At 41.7% G+C, this 15,908-nt stretch overlaps 2 protein-coding genes across 3 annotated transcripts in view; one reads left to right on the top strand and one right to left on the bottom strand.

Moving 5' to 3' along the window:
* The window catches only part of Gtf2h1 (general transcription factor IIH subunit 1), a 29,369-nt gene extending 17,626 nt beyond the window's left edge, over positions 1-11,743 (bottom strand). Inside the window, exons 1-3 of one of the 2 annotated variants that reach the window (XM_026784355.1) lie at positions 11,515-11,743; positions 3,500-3,671; positions 813-1,005 (exon numbers count right to left, since the gene is read on the bottom strand). In XM_026784355.1, the coding sequence (XP_026640156.1) occupies positions 813-1,005; positions 3,500-3,653 (347 nt within the window). In that variant the 5' untranslated portion in view covers positions 3,654-3,671; positions 11,515-11,743. The remainder of the gene's footprint in view (positions 1-812; positions 1,006-3,499; positions 3,672-11,514) is intronic. The other variant, XM_005357837.3, reaches the window with a different exon arrangement.
* Positions 11,744-12,111: 368 nt separating this feature from the next.
* Positions 12,112-15,908, top strand: part of Hps5 (HPS5, biogenesis of lysosomal organelles complex 2 subunit 2) — a 41,660-nt gene continuing 37,863 nt past the window's right edge. The window contains exon 1 of the mRNA XM_005357834.3: positions 12,112-12,390. The gene's annotated coding sequence lies outside the window, so the exon portion shown is untranslated. The remainder of the gene's footprint in view (positions 12,391-15,908) is intronic.

The raw sequence follows: 15,908 nt of genomic DNA, 5'->3' as shown, positions 1-15,908 counted from the left end.
TAATTAAACTTCTGATATTCACATGACTCCTTTCATTTTGTGATGGTTGCGCAGTAGAATTCATTGGATTAGATCATTTTTAGAGTAATAAATGGAGTACAAATAAAGGGAAGGAAGTGTGAAGAAGCAGACTAAATTTTCTAAAACAAAGAACTGGTTTTATACATCTTTGCATACTTAAAATACAAAGTGCACTCTGTATTTGAACAGTACTGTATTTTCCCCACACACAAGGTGAACAAGAGAAGGAACAGTCAGAGTTCACAGTACTCATTCATCATTTTAACAAGCACAAGGAACTATAAGTACCAATAACTTGGACAGATATTGCTAATGAAATAATTTCTACTGCCAGAAAATTTCACCGCTTTTCTATCTTTTATCTTTCACACTATGAATTTTTTTTAAAAAAATTATTTTTTAAATAATTGAATAAAGGCTTTTATTAGGGTGTAAGGAAACAAAGAACTAAGCACAGGGAGAAAGAGCCTCTGGTGGTAGTGGTGGGTGGGGAGAGTGAAGGGGGATGACTCAGAACTCTGAAACCCCACAATATGGATTCTGGGCTTCTTATTCACAAACATACTTCTAATAGTTTAGTATCTTCTGTTATAAGAACTGGGGAAAGAGCAAGCAACCAGTGTAATGTCAGGTCTCCTAATCAAATGACAGACCTGATGCAGTAACTTTTAGGGCTTACCAGAAGTCACACAGCAAACACATGTTAAAAGTAGAGAATCAGAGGCAATGACTGCACGGATCCTTAGTGCCAAGCCCTTAGTAGAGAGGGGAAGCAGAATCTACACTTTCACCTGTTCTTTTCTTCCAGTTCTTTATTGGCTTTCCGCTTGAACTTGGGCAGTAACTGCTGAAGCAGGTCCTTCACTGCATCCCGTTCTTTCACCGCTGTGCTTTCATTGGAAAAATGGAAGTTTGTTGTGTCCCCCGCATGCAGGACCAGCTGAAGTTGAATTTTAGCTTTTCCTTCTGGACTGATTTTCTGGCCTAAAAGCATGAAGCTAATTAGACGAGGACACTCAGACTGTAGTCCCAGCACTTGGGAGCTGGAAGCAGGACAATCAGAACTTCAAGGACAACCTGGGCTATATCACCAAGCCTGAGCCTAGCTTAGGACACAGGAGATACTTACTGCCTGAGAACAACCCGAGTGCATTCTATAAATGCATGACATTGTCAAAAAAAGTTTTAATATGAAGAAAAAAAAAAGAGAGTGAAACTGGGAGTGAATGATTAAGGAACAACCTGGGAGATGGCAACAGTTAGTGGAATTCTTCCTCATTTCCTATGAGGATCCCACGTGTGATTCTCAGAAATGCAAAAACTTACCTGTCTCTAAACAAACCCCAAGCATACAGGTATTGAGAATATTTTATGTAAGTCTACTGTAGTATACTTTGGAAGAGGTCAGAGTCCACAAGCAATGGGCCTTTTTCTTTGGAGGCAGGGCCTCTTATAGCCCAGGCTGTTCCCAAGCTCTGTTTGTAGCTAGAGATGACCTTGATCTTTTGATCTTTTTTCCTCTATGAAGTATGTGCTAGGATGTGCCACCACACTGGGTTTATGTAGTGTTGGGGACCAAACTCAGGGCTTTGTACGTGCTACACAAGCGCCCTACCTACTGAGCTACATTCTTAGTCACTGAAGATTTTCTTCATCTTCATCATCATCATCACCATCATCATCATCATCATCATCATCATCATCATCATCATCATCATCATCATCATCATCACTACCACCATGAGCATTTGAAGATTGAAATTGCTTAATTATATGTACACAGCAAAACTTGTGTTCTTTTTCTTATATATTTTGTCTGTATGTATATATGTGCACCATGTGTATGGCCTGGTGCCAAGGAAGCCCAAAGAGGGTGTTGGATTCCACCCCAAAACTGAAGTTACAGATGGTTGGGAGCTGGCATGGGGTCTTCTGCAAGAACAGCAAGTACTCTTTTAACATCTGAGTCATCTCTCTAGTCCCAGAACCCATGTTCTTAATAAATGGCTGTCATGGCAACAGTGCTTTTCCTTCCTCAAAGAGTTGGAGATGGAGGGCTTTGTCCCACTAAATTGGCAGGCAACTCATGGCAGTGTGGCATACTGTACAGAGTTCTCACTTTAACGTAAATAAATTTCTGATATGTGTGTGTATGGAGTGAGGGAGAGACAGACAGACACATATACCCAGAATGTCTCTCATTTTGTAGTCCAAGCTGGCCTGAAACATGGCTGACCTGGAATTTGCCATGTAGCTCTGCCTGTCCCTGAATCTTGAGTGCTAAACTTAAGGCTTACACCATCCACCCAGTCCTTTATTTCCTATTTCTAAGCAATACTAATATAAGTAGCTCCCAGTTATAAAAGGAATTTTTTTTTTTATTATTTCTTCGGGAAATTAAGATCCTAAGTTATTTCAATGGAAAAAAAGGTAGGGATCTCGGTCATTTCCAGCTGTCATAGGGAGCTGAATCGCTGGGAAAGGACTGTTACTTGCACACAAAGGATGTTTACTGGCATGTTCATTGCTTTTTAGTTTTAGCGTAAAATCTACACAAGACTTTTATCTATGAGAAAACCCCTATAAAAAAGTGGATCTATACTAATGGTCACAGTTAAGGACTCTCCTAAGTTTATTCTTATTCAAGATCCCCCCACCCCCCCCCCCCCCAGTTAGGTGAATGGAAAAACTGGTTTCTAGATTAAAGTTTGCTTCTGGTTTATTACACTTGGTGGTGTTCTCATCTTAGCATTACCCCCCCCCACAGTTTAGGTGATTGTAGAAATCTCTTTCAAGTTAAAGATTCCAAATTTCTGGTGCACTTAAACCTACTGTTCAACTGCAAGATACATTTTGAACAAATTCCAAGATAACCTTGCAAATATGGAAAAAGAAGGTATGTTGATTTTAGCCTTTAAAGGTCAATGTTCTTGGGTAGGGTATTGTAACTTAGTGGTAGAGTGTGCACCCAGAACGCAAAGAGTCCTTGGGTCTGATCCCCAAGGGCTCCTACTGTGATCTCAAAAGCTCCGTATACCTCCATCTACCTTTGTTATAAAGTTGAGTCTTTTTCCAACAGATAATAGCCATATCAAAATTAGGTAACTTGCCTAAATGCAAAATTTTGGTGAAGGGACAATCTGCCATCTTCTACCAACTTACCTACAAAATCTCAAAGATATTAGTACACAGTTTTATTATGTGAAACTATCTGCAGTAAAAGATTCTAAAGTAATCCTTAATTGTCCTTCAAGAGAGAACAGTTATGTACCAGACTGCATATCCGCTCAAAGCAATATTATGGAACTTTTCAAAGTACACATGGAAAAAAAAATTTTTTTTAAATGAAGATAGGTTTACACTATGTAAATCTGCAAGGTATTTGATGATCCTATTTTATAATTACCACTGTATGTTCTTCAAATATAAAATATAAAACTGTCAGACTACACATCAGATGTTAGTACATATGACTTACATTTAATATCTGCATACATATGGCTGATTGTAAATCTATCTTTGCCTTCAGGTGCCCAAGCAATTCTTTCTGCCATGAGGTACAGTGCTCCATCCTGCTTCTTCTGACGAACCTTCTTCACTATCAGCAACACTTCTTCAGATGAAGTTGCCATGATGCCTATAAGGTGCTACTGGGGGGAAGGGCGAGGGAGAAAAATCAAGTACATAAATGTAGGTTAAAAATAAGTAAATAGGGGGCTGGAGAGATGGCTCAGAGGTTAAGAGCAGTGCCTGCTCTTCCAAAGGTCCTGAGTTCAATTCCCAGCAACCACATGGTGGTTCACAACCATCTGTAATGGGGTCTGGTGCCCTCTTCTGGCCAGCAGGGATACACACAGACAGAATATTGTATACATAATAAATAAATAAATAAATATTTAAAAAAAATAAGTAAATAAAATGGATGTATAGGGGCTGGAGAGATAGATTAAAAGTGGTTAAAAGTACCTGTCTCGAAAAACGAAAAAAAAAAAAAAAAAAAAAAGAAGTACATGGTGCTTTTTCAGAGGACCCAGGCTGGATTCCTAGCACCCATATGGTGGTTCATAACTGTCTGTAACTCCAGGTTGACCACACTCCAGGGATCTAATATTCTCTTCTGGCTTCTGCAGGCATAATATACCTGTGGTTCACATACATACATGGAGGCAAAACACCCATACAAATTAAAAATAAATAGATGTATAACTAACACACCAAGGTCATTCTGACTCTTTTAAAAATTGTGTATGTCTACATACCACAACCCAAACCACACAGAACATTTTTAGAATGCCCCCAATGCTTCTCCATGCTTGTTTCTAGTCAATTCTTTTCTCAAGCAGCTAATTCCCGATTTGTATTATCCCAATTTTATTTTTAGCACAGGAATGCTAGTAATGGCATGCCTTTAATCTAGTACTCACGATTGTGAGGAAGGAGGATCAGAGTTCAAGGCCAGCGTGCACAAGAGTAAGATAGTTTTCAAGAGTGGTGGGGCGTGTCATGAAGAAGAAGCAATGGCAGATTATACAAGGTGCCATTATAAACTTTATTTAATCTCATTTAGTCTCTACTTAATAATCTTCTGAAGCAGCCTCTATTGTTAGTTAAGTTTTATAGATAAGAAAACTGTTGTGAGATATCAAGATGTTTTTCTGAAGCATCCAATTGACCTCAGAGTTACACTACATATGTCACGTATGTTCTACATGTATGACTAGATGGACAGACAAGTTGATTATTTCCCCTGATTATCTACAAAAACATGAATTTTTTCATTGCAGGAGCTGATTTCCCTGGATCCCACAAGATGTCAAAAGAGAACTGATTCCTGACAGTTGTCCTCTGACTTCCCAGAAGGTAAGCTGTATTTTATGAGTTGGTATGCACACATGCACTCATAGACTGAATTGTTGGGAAGCTCCACCCAGTTCCATTCCTCCCATTCCAGACCCCTGAGAATGCCCACCAAGCCATCAGCAGCATTTCCTCCTCCTCTGGAACTCAAGATCCCCTACAGGCTATTTAAGACCCGCTAGACCTGCCACATGCTCTTCCCATCCTGCCTTCCTAAAAGTCACAGGAAGTGCTCCGCCTTGCTTTGCTCTGTTTATTAAATCTGGATTTATTAATAAGTTTGATCTGGCTTATCCCTTCAGAGGAGGAACCCAATAACTGGGGATCCATTACTTATCAAAAATGACTAGCACTTAGGAGAAGAAGGCAAAATGATGGCTGTCTATTCTACATAGTGAGCTCTAGGACAACCTACATATAGGGAAACCGTGGCTCAAACGGATTAGAGCCAAATTAAAAAAGTCTTACCAATAGTTGATTATTTATAAAACCAAATGTAGAATAACATGTGGGTAAGAACTAAAAAAGCATTAGTTATTTTTAATTTTGCAAGAGTAAATATCTACTTTGTAACATTTATGGAGCTACGACCCCACCCCCTCCATCCCCCCACCCCCATTTTTTGGTATAGCAGAGCTATCCTGGAACTCAGACCAGCCTGGCCTCAAAGACAGATATCTGCCTGCCTCTGCCTCTCACGTGCTGGGATTAAAGGCCTGTGCCACCACTGCCTGGCATCTGTTAAATGCTTAATATCAAGTTTGTATAGATATTCCTAACAAGTAATTAGGAAAAATTTAAATGCTCACCCTGACTACAGAATGCAAAATGATACTATGCACTATACAAAACACATTTTAGGAAACATCAATCAAAACCCGTTTAAGATTGGAGAAAAGTTAGGAGGGAGTTACTACATAATTACCCCAATAATGTTAATCAGTAGTTTGAAGAAAAGCTCCAGCAAAGACAGCCTATAGCAGAAGCTTCCAATGAACTGGACTTGAAAAACAACAGAAGCACCTCTCAGCGGGGAAGGTAAGAAAACAAATGGAGTGAAGACAAAATCTGGAAAGTAAAGAGTTCAGCACATCAACAGAACCGAGTTTTAGTACTTAACAATGGCCTTTCCTACATAACACAGAATCTATTTCCATTAAAATTTATTTGAAGCAAGGCTGAGATGCCGCTCAGAGGTTGAATGTTGTCCCAGTATTCTCTAGGCCCTGGATTAATCTTCCCTATTAAAAATTAAAAAATTCAGAAATAAGTTATTGAACAGTAGGCACAACTGTCAATTGTCTCAGATAATTTGCTTGCCAAGTTTTTCTGGTCATCTGTAGTATCTTTGTTAGTATAAACAGGACACATTTGGAAGAGCTAAGAGACCCACTGGGGTCACCCTACAATGGCTTCTGTGATTTTCAGATTCCTTGGAGGAATTTCCTTGTGTTTTTTCCCCATAGAACTCTGTAAGAGCTATAATATTTCTTTTATGAAAAGTACTGCTGTAGGCTACTTTAAACCCAATGCGGTCAATGAAAAGATGTATTATTTTATGGAATTATCTGTCATAAGACTCTTCTTTACAGTTAAAACCCTGCACGAAGCTGCATGTATATGTCTTTGTTCTCAGACTTGATACAGTTTTCTCTCTCTGCTCAACTGGTTTCATCAATTTTATTTTGAGTGGATTCTAATCTCTGAAGTTATTACTCTTTTCTAATATTCTCCTCATAGTACTTACTTTGGGGGTGTTTTGAGTCAGGGTTTCTCTATGTAGCTCTGGCCATCCTGGAAGTTACTTTGTAGTACAGGCTGGCCTGGAACTCACAGAGATCTCCCTGCCTCTGCCTCCTGAGTGTTAGAATTGAAGGTCTGCATCACCACCATCTTGCTAATAAATTTAAGTAATTCTCCTGAAGCAGAATGCATAGGCCTTCATGGCTCTGCACCAGGTTTTCTGATAGATTATGGCTTCCTGAATTGTGTTTTTATGAGGTCCCTGAGTATGTGAAAGTGTGGGCCTGTTTCTTGTGCCTTCTCGAGGGCTCTTCTTTCTGCTTGTTTTGTCAAATTCTGACAAACAAAATTTTTTTAAAAAAAAAAAATCTTACTATATTTTATTTTGTTATTATCCCTTGGGAGTGGATCTGGATGAGAACTAGAAAGAGAAGAGGGAGGAAAAACTATATAATCAGAATATATTATGTGAGGGGGAAAAATCTATTCTCAATAAAAGAAAAAATCATTTAATTAAAAAAAAGGGGGAGGGGGGACACAACGTAGTCTCCAAAATCAAGATCTTATAATATACAAAATTAAAATTAAAGGATACACTGCTTTTCAGCGAAATGTGCTGAACATGTATGTACTATATAACATATTTCCTTAGTATTTTACAATGTAAAGGCATGACTAAAAACTTTACAAAAACACCACCCCCTTTCAAAACTATAAGCATATTTTCAAATTCCACCACAAGTAAACTACCATTTGTTTTAAAGCCTCGGAGATCATACTGGCTGTGGGTTTGAGCTCTGTATATTAAATGCAGTTTGGGTTCATAGTACCATGTTTTTCTTAGAGATGGAACCCAGGAGTAAAGTTTCACTTAGGTAGCTCTTCTCAGTCCTAACGTCCCTGAAGTGGGCACTGTTTGGCATGAAATATTTAACACTGCTGTTACATGTTTCTTGGAACCAGCAGCCCAAGTTGGCATTTAGGGTATGTGTATACTTTAAATACTTCTCTTGACTTCCAAAGGTTTCTGACATATTGGAAATCATAACATGAAATCCATAACAATGGGATCAAATTGCACTATATTTTACCTTCCAGCATTAAATATGTGAAAAAACATGTATATATCCGTTGGTAGACTGCAAGCTTTAGAAAGATCAAGGTTCAATGTGTTGTGTTCATTATAATATAGCACCCAGCAGCACAGCATAATCCTCAAAAGGATCTATTATGTACTTATAAAATTGAAAGAAAATCTTTATTGAAGAATTCAGCCTTGCCAGGACACAAGAAATCTATACATATCTATCTTCAACTCAACTACAGGATACTATAGCTTTCTATTCATAGACCAGATAGTCATTTTTCACAAAGATTCCTGAAATTGGATCCTGCCCTAGAAAGATCTGGCCCTAACATTTTAGGAAAAATTTACAATGGTTCAACAGAAATCTTTAATTTCTGAATGTCTCTATAAATTTCCATTACCTACCTCTTCTATCAAAGTATACAGAAAGATAAACTCTTTTATCTTTAGCACTCTTGTTTCCTGGAAAGGAGGTATGCAAGAGTGAGCTATATCTACTAGCCTAAGACATGGGTATTTGCTCAGGATATCAAAGACAGAATGAAGAACTGCCATGTTCAAAGGCAGTCTGAGATACATGGTAAGATCCCATCTTAAAGAAAATGAGTGGAAAAAAAAAGAAAATAAAACGAGTGAAAAGAGATAGAGAATGCTTGCTATCAAGTAATCAAAAAATGTTTTACCAGTACAACAACAGAGGAAATAAAACCTCGGAGGTTCCTTTTTGCAAAGGAACCCCAAAGGGGTTGGAGAGATGGTTTATTAGTTTAGAGCATTTGCTGTTCTCAATTGATGGGGACCTGAATTTGGTTGCTAGCAACTTCAATTCCAGGGGATCTGATGGTCTCTCTTCTGGCCTCCTCAGGCACCAGGCACATAGGTGGTGGGGGCACAGACATACATGTAGGCAAAACAACCACACAAAACCACAAAAATTAAAAGGAAACCACAGTGGACTGTTATTGTTATAAGCATAGTTTCACAAACTAAGGAAATATACTAAGTGCATGATAGAAGGAAATAGGCAAATACCCACTAATAAAAAACTGCATGCTGATAGAGTGTTATCACTAAACTTAAGAGAACTTCAGTGCTAGGATCAAAAGGCATGTACCACCACACCCATTGCTTTACTACTTTTAACTGATTCTTTTTTTGACTGCAATTATCTTCCAGGTATTTTTAAAGAATACATACTCCTCTGTACTTCACTTATTTCTGCTGTGGAATATTCTGTCTGAATACTGTGTGAATATATGTCACCATGATTGGTTTAATAAACAAACTGACTGGCCAATAGCTAAGCAGGATAAAGTTAGGTGGGAAAGCCAAACTGAGAAAGATGGGATGAGGAAGGGTGGAGTCAGGAGTTGCCAGCTAGATTGAGCCAGAAACACAAAGTGGGATAGAGGTAAAATCCATGAGCCTCAGGGCAGAACAAAAATCAATGAAAATGGTTTAAGTTGTAAGAGCTAATTAGTAACAAGCTTGAGCTATTAGCCCAGCATTTATAATTTATATTAGGTCTCTGAGTCGGTTATTTGGGAGCAGGCAGCTAGAACAGGAAAACACCTATACTTTTCTTTTTCTGAGACAGTGTTTCAATACGTAGTCCTGACTGGCCTGGCACTTACTATGTAGACCAGGCTAACCTCAAACTCAAGAGAATCACTGCCTCTACCCACCAGGTGCCGGGACTAAGGGCCTAGCTCTTAAAACTGCTTCTATATATCTGTACTTCTGTAACTACTGTAAAAGAAATTCAAACCCATCAATCTCATTCAGTTGGCCAAGTAAATACAACAGACCTCTCCTTTTAAATTGGGTGTGGTGGGGCTGGAGAGATGGCTCAGTGGTTAAAAGCACTGCCTGCTCTTCCAAAGGTCTTGAATTCAATTCCCAGTAACCACATGGTGGCTCGCAACCATCTGTAATGAGCTCTGGTGCCTTCTTCTGGCATGTAGGCATACATGCAGACAGAATACTGTATATATGATAAATAAATAAATAAATTGGGTGTGGTGGCTCAAGCCTATAATCCCAGCACTTAGGAGGCAGAACTGTCTCTATGAGTTCAAGGACAATTTTTACTACACTCAGGAGACTCTGCTTCGAAAAAGATTCAAGCCTGTTAGCTAATTTAGGCACAAAATTCTTTCCAGAGTTGTCCTTATAAGACATCAGGATGCCACCAGAGGTTATATCCCCGTTTTACGATCTCGTCATGTGGCTATTCTGGTTTTGGCTTTTAAGAATCTTTGATTAGGCCAGGTGGTGGCGGCACATGCCTTTAATCCTAGCACTCGGGAGGTAGATATCTCTGTGAGTTTGAGTTCCAGGATAGCCAGAACTGTTTCACACAGAAATCCTGCCTCGAAAAACAAAAAAAACAAAAAACAAAACTTAAGGTTTTGACAACTGTGACTCAGTGGTTTCCAAATTGTGTTTTTAGTGGATGTCCTTGGAGATAAGATGCCGACCCACCTAAATTCAGATTCACTGAAGCACATTGATTTTTTTTTATGTTGGAATTCCAGACAAAAATTCATGGGAGAAATGTTTCTCTTTAAAATGTTTTAAAAATCACAAGGCTGGGACAGGGACAGGGGTGGGGTATGGTGGTGCACGCCTTTAATTCCTGCACTGAGGAGGCAGAGACAGGTGGATCTCTGAGTTTGAGGCCAGCCTGGTCTACAAAACAAGTTCCAGGACAGACAGTAATATAGAGAAACCTTTTCGCGAAAGACAAACAAAAAACAAAGAAAAAAAAAAAAGGAAACCCCAAGTTTGGCTATTGAGAATATTGTAGGGGGGCCAGACCTGGTTGTTTTCAGACCTGTCACTTTTCTGTACCCAGGCCTGCATGCTTATCAGCCTGCACTGAGCTGGACCCACAGTCCTCTATTTTTTTCTTTGCCGGTTCTGGTGACGAAATCCAGCACCTTACACATGTCCAGCAGGCACCACTAACTTTGAGCTGCATTCCTGACTCACAAACCTCTGTTTTACCCTGTTTTAAACTGGAGTCCTTGAATGAACAACAACAGCCAAAACAAATCGCACAAAAGTAAGATTAAATTGTGTATATGTGAGGATACAACTTCTGGTAATCGGTTCTCGCCTTCCAACACGTGGGTCCCACAGATGCAACTCAGGTTAGCAGCCACCTTTACCAGCTGAGCCATCTCACCGCCGCCCCGGGCAAGTTTTAACATCTTTCTCCCAACCTTATTTTACAGATGGCAAAAATGGGCATGTAAGCGTTAATTTCACCGCAACTTAGCCTTTGAGAACACAGGAGAATTTACAAAAATAATCGCGCATTGCCATGTATCGGCCCACTTTCCATTCCATGGCTGTCAAGCCGGTCATAACTAAAACTGGGTGTATGGCTCACGCTTAAATAACAGTTTGAAGAGCGGGATGACAGGTGGGAGCAAAAAGGCATGCAGCCACCAAGGTGGGGACTTCTTCTACAAGAACCGAAAGACTCTCCCGGGCAGGCTTTCTAACGGGAAGGGCCTGAGTGTCCCGGAGAGGCCTCACTTCCTGCATTCTCGGGAGGTGAGTCTGACCCGGTAAAACCTTTGAGTCCGTCTCGCCGGAAGAACGGAATGCCTTCAGGCAGTCGCTTAAGGGTTAGGGCACCTCCTTCCCATTTCGGGTTAAGGAGGGCAAGCCACCCAGCCAGCTTGCGGGGCCGTGAAGACTTCTACAGCGAGGGGCCGAACCCGCGCCGTCCCGCGCCCCCGGGGCCTGTCAGACCCTCACCGCCCGCCCACCCCCATTCTTCGGTCTGAACTCACCAGGTGGGAGCTACTGCCTCCGGCCTGGGCTCCGGGAACCACGTCCGGTCAGGGTTAGCTCCGCCGCGCTCCTCACAGCCGCTGCAGGGGCGAGGCTGAAACCCAGCCGCCGCAGCCGTCGCCACCGCCTCTGTTGCCGGGGGGTCTTGCCTCCATCGCTGGCTGCGAGGGCGCTGAGGGCACGTGACCGGAAGTTCCAGGGCGGGCCTCCGGGGCACGTGACCGCCGCTGCGGCCGCCATGACACCTTCCGCTAGCTCCAGCCCTCCCCCACCGATTCCCGCCTGTTTTGTTTCCCGTCTCCGGTCTCGAGTGGCGAAGAGTTTCGGAGGTTCGGCTTGCCTCGTCGTTCTGCCCAGAGATCACCCGGTCTGGATCGGCGGCGCGCCCTCGGCCCGCGGCGGCTCTCCTACTGCAGGCCGCAGGGAGCGTAATCGCGACCGCGGCCGGAGGGGGCGGGACCGCGCGCGGGGTGGGGCGTGACTGTCACGTGATGAGGAAGTGCCGTTAACAGCGCTTTCTCCGCGTCCCCGGCGCCACTGGATGACGTCGGCGAAGGCGGGGCGGGACTTGTGTGTGTGTGTGTGTGTGGGGGGGCCAGGATTCGAGTCTGGAGTTGAGGTTCCGCTGTCAGTGCTGTGAGGCCGGCGGACGGAAGCGGCTGCTGGGCTTTGGAGGCGTCGCGGCTGGCTTGTCAGCCTGCAGCTCTGTGAGCGTCGCTCGGAAAACCCGCGTCCCACACTCTCCTCCTCCACAGTGACGGACGCCGTTTAAAGTCACGGCGGTTTGAAAGGTAGTTGTGATTGACAAGAGCTTGTGGTAAGGGACTGCTCTGCTCACCCTCGTCTCCAGCGGGGCCTCCAGGACCTAGAACACGGTAGGCTCTCGCAACGTGGAATGAATGAATGCATGCATGCGTGAGTGGGTGAATGGGTGCATGAGCGAGTTGTTTATTTTTCTGAGGCAGAGTTTCCTGATCATTATTTCCTGAACAGGACGATTCTCTTCTGGAAATAAAGTCTGCTAATCCCCCTCTGCATAATTTCTTCAGTTTTTGTTACCCTTGTCTCTGTGGAGTCTTTCCTCCCGTGCACCTGGTGGGACTAGGTGCGTTGTGATTTGCGCTGGCCGTGTAAGCAGCAACCATTGTCTACTGCTCTTGATTATCATCAGGATAATCCGGGGGAATGGAGAAAACGTTTCCATCTTTCGTGTGTTCTACTTTCTGTTATTATTGGGGAGAAGGTGGCATGACACAGCACACACAGAGGACAACTTTGTGTATTTGGGTCTCTCTTTCCAATTGCTGTGAGTTCTTGGGACCAAAGTCAGGGCTCCTCCTCCTCCTCGTCTTCTTCTTTTCTCTTGTGTATTCTACTTTCAGGCCTACTTTTTGTGAGCGTTGTGACCCTTGGGAAATCCAACCTTTTAAAAAGATGTTAGATGTTCACTGATTTTTAGCAAGCATTTGCCACCATCTTCTACAAGTTTGGCGTTTTTATGTTTTTATTTCATTTTATTTATCTGGTAGCATACAGAAGCAATGTTTAAACTCAGCTTTTTAGAAAAGTAGGGTTTATTGGTTCGAACAGCATAATTAAAGCTACAGAAGTTCACCTTTCTGGAAGGAAAGAACAGGATAGTCCAGAATAGTTGAAGAATAGGAGAGAGGGTAAGGAGATGAAGCTAAAAAGGAAGTACTGAGGAGATAACATTGTATGGAAAAGGAAGCTATTCTTTGCTTTTAGCTACTACTAGTAACAAATGAGTTTTAAGTCTTCTCTACTCAGAATGTCAAAAGACAGGCTTTCTTCTTTCCCACAGTTTCTGGGTAAAGGGTATGCCTCATCTTCCCCTCCTCATAACTTACTCCTTACTTTTAAATCCACGTTTTCTAGCATCTGCTAGAATTGTGCAAATTCTCCACAGTAAATCCTTCAGTGACTCTGCAACCTACCAAATTAAGTTTAGGTCCCTTGACTTAAGATTGGAAGCGTTTTGTACCTCAAGCCTAAATTATGGCAACAGCTTTCTTATTCCGTTATTTCCATTTTATATTTAACTGAGGACAAGACTTGTATTCTCTGAATACCTTCAGCACTTTCTGCCTCTCCTCTTTCAGCTTTGCCTGCAGCCCTTCCCCCTTCCTCATGATAAAAGCTGACCTGGGAACAGTGTACTCCTTTAGGATGTTTTCTCTGACTGTGCTTCCTTATGAGAGCTGTGGATATGTATGTATACACACACACACACACACACACACACACACGCACACACGCACACGCACACATATATGTATGGTATTTGTGATTTTTCTCTTTATTTACTGGAACTGGTTTCTGGAATTCTTTTATTGATCATGTCTGTCCTCACAACTATCCCTGTTATTTTACTATTTAAGATAAATGACTGGAGGCTGGAAAAACAACTTTGCGGTTAAGAGCACTGTGTGACCTCCAGAGGATGCTCTTCCAGACTACTCAGGTTCAATTCCCAGCACCCACATGACAACTCACAACTTTCTTTAGCTCTTCTTCTAGGGGGTCTGACAAACACCAATGAATATAAAATAAAAATAAACTAATTAGAAAAAGATAAATGACTGAAATTTTTCTTGGGTAAGGAATTGTCAAATACTTTGAGTATAGTCATGCTAAATTTTGTTTGCTTTGTTTCAGAACATACAGAATATACAATTATAGAGGTCAAGTTGTACTGAGAACATAATAGTAACATAGAATACATGTATATAATTTAAAAAAATCACAAAGGCGGGCAGGTACACTCAGTGATAGGACACTTGCCCAGAATGTAAAGATCTTGGGTTTGAGTCTGTCACACCACAGAAATAAGAGAAACCAGCTTCTACATGTTTCTGTGTGTTTTACCACTGGAAGCTCTGAGAAGATTAGGATTTTTTTGTTTGTCCTCTGCTATGATCTTCTAGACCAATGTGTAGCATATGAGTGATGCTCAGTACATATTTGCTGAATGAATAAATGTGCTTCTAAAATAGTGTCAATACAAAGCATAGACAAAAATACAAACAGATGCTTCTGAATTTTTTCATGGTATTTGTTTGCTTTAGAATCTTTTATTTTTTGTGTGTGTTGGGGTGTGTGTGTGTGTGTGTCCATACCCATTTGCATGTGGAGGCCAAAGGTAGATAGATATCATGTGTCTTCCTTGATGTACTCCCCTGTCATGCTTCTGTGTGGGTGCCAGAGATCCAGACTGAGGTCATGTCTGTGCATTAAACCCTTTCCCCACTGTGCTGTCTTCTCAGCTGCTGCTGCTCCTCCTTCACTAACTTGGTAGGTAGGAGATTATGGAGAAGTTAAATTAGCGAGGAGCGGTTTTGAAGCTACCGATGTGCCTTGTAGCTGCTTGATATTTATTAGCCACGATCAACTCTGTTGTGCTCCTTGCTATTGATGGCAAGCCCTCGAGCCCGCCTCTTTCAAGCTGTTTACAGATAAAGCTCAAAAGGCAGCAGAAAACTTGCACACTGGTCACTGAAGTGATTGGTTATAGGGCTCGCACTTTCACAGAATTATACCCGGACTCATACACCGTCATGGCACTGCTGACACTGGAGGAAAGTCTCACGAGGATGATGAGAACCTTGGCTTAAAGCCTGCAGGTTCTGGCGTCATGCCCATGGTGAACGCTGCACCAAATACAAGTGCTTCCTTGTTTGTCATGTGCGCTGTCAGGACTGAGTGGATGGCAAGCATTTTTGATCATATGAAAGATGAACATCTTTGAACACAACAAAGACTGGCAAGATCACCAATTTCTTTTCTCTTTTCCCAAGGAAATTGGTGACATTTGACCCCCAATCCTCCAAAATGTACTTGAGAGTAGTTGAATAGATAAAATGTTTCATTTGGCATTATATTTGTTGTTTTTTAAGACAGAGTTCTCTGTAGCTTTGGAGCCTGTCCTGGAACTCATTCTATAGACCAGGATGGCCTTTAACTCATAGAGATCCACCTGCCTTTGCCTCCTGAGTGCTGGAATTAAAGGTGTGCACCATCATTCCTAGCTCAAGGTTGCCTCTTAAGGAAAGCTTCCTATAGACAGATGATTTATGATATAAAGAAATAGTGGGATTGCTACCCTACCCTTGAGGAGCTTGGCCAGTTTTCCTTTTAAGTCCTAGTCTATCCACTTTTCTTACTTAAATTGTTCCACACTACAGTGGGATAGAACTGTGGAGGGACTCGGAAACCAGACCTAAAATTCTGAGAGTTAGGGAATGGCACAGTGTGAATGAACCTTTGCATGTAATTGATACCTAGGTATGCCCCTCACAGTGTGAATAACCTTTGCATATAATCTAGGTATGCCCCTCACAGTGTGAATAACCTTTGCATATAATCTAGGTATGCC

This window comes from Microtus ochrogaster, chromosome 22, assembly GCF_000317375.1.
Source record: "Microtus ochrogaster isolate Prairie Vole_2 chromosome 22, MicOch1.0, whole genome shotgun sequence".
Taxonomy (NCBI): domain Eukaryota; kingdom Metazoa; phylum Chordata; class Mammalia; order Rodentia; family Cricetidae; genus Microtus; species Microtus ochrogaster.
Note: the sequence above shows the minus strand (reverse complement) of the source record. Positions and strands in the feature narration are given on the sequence as shown.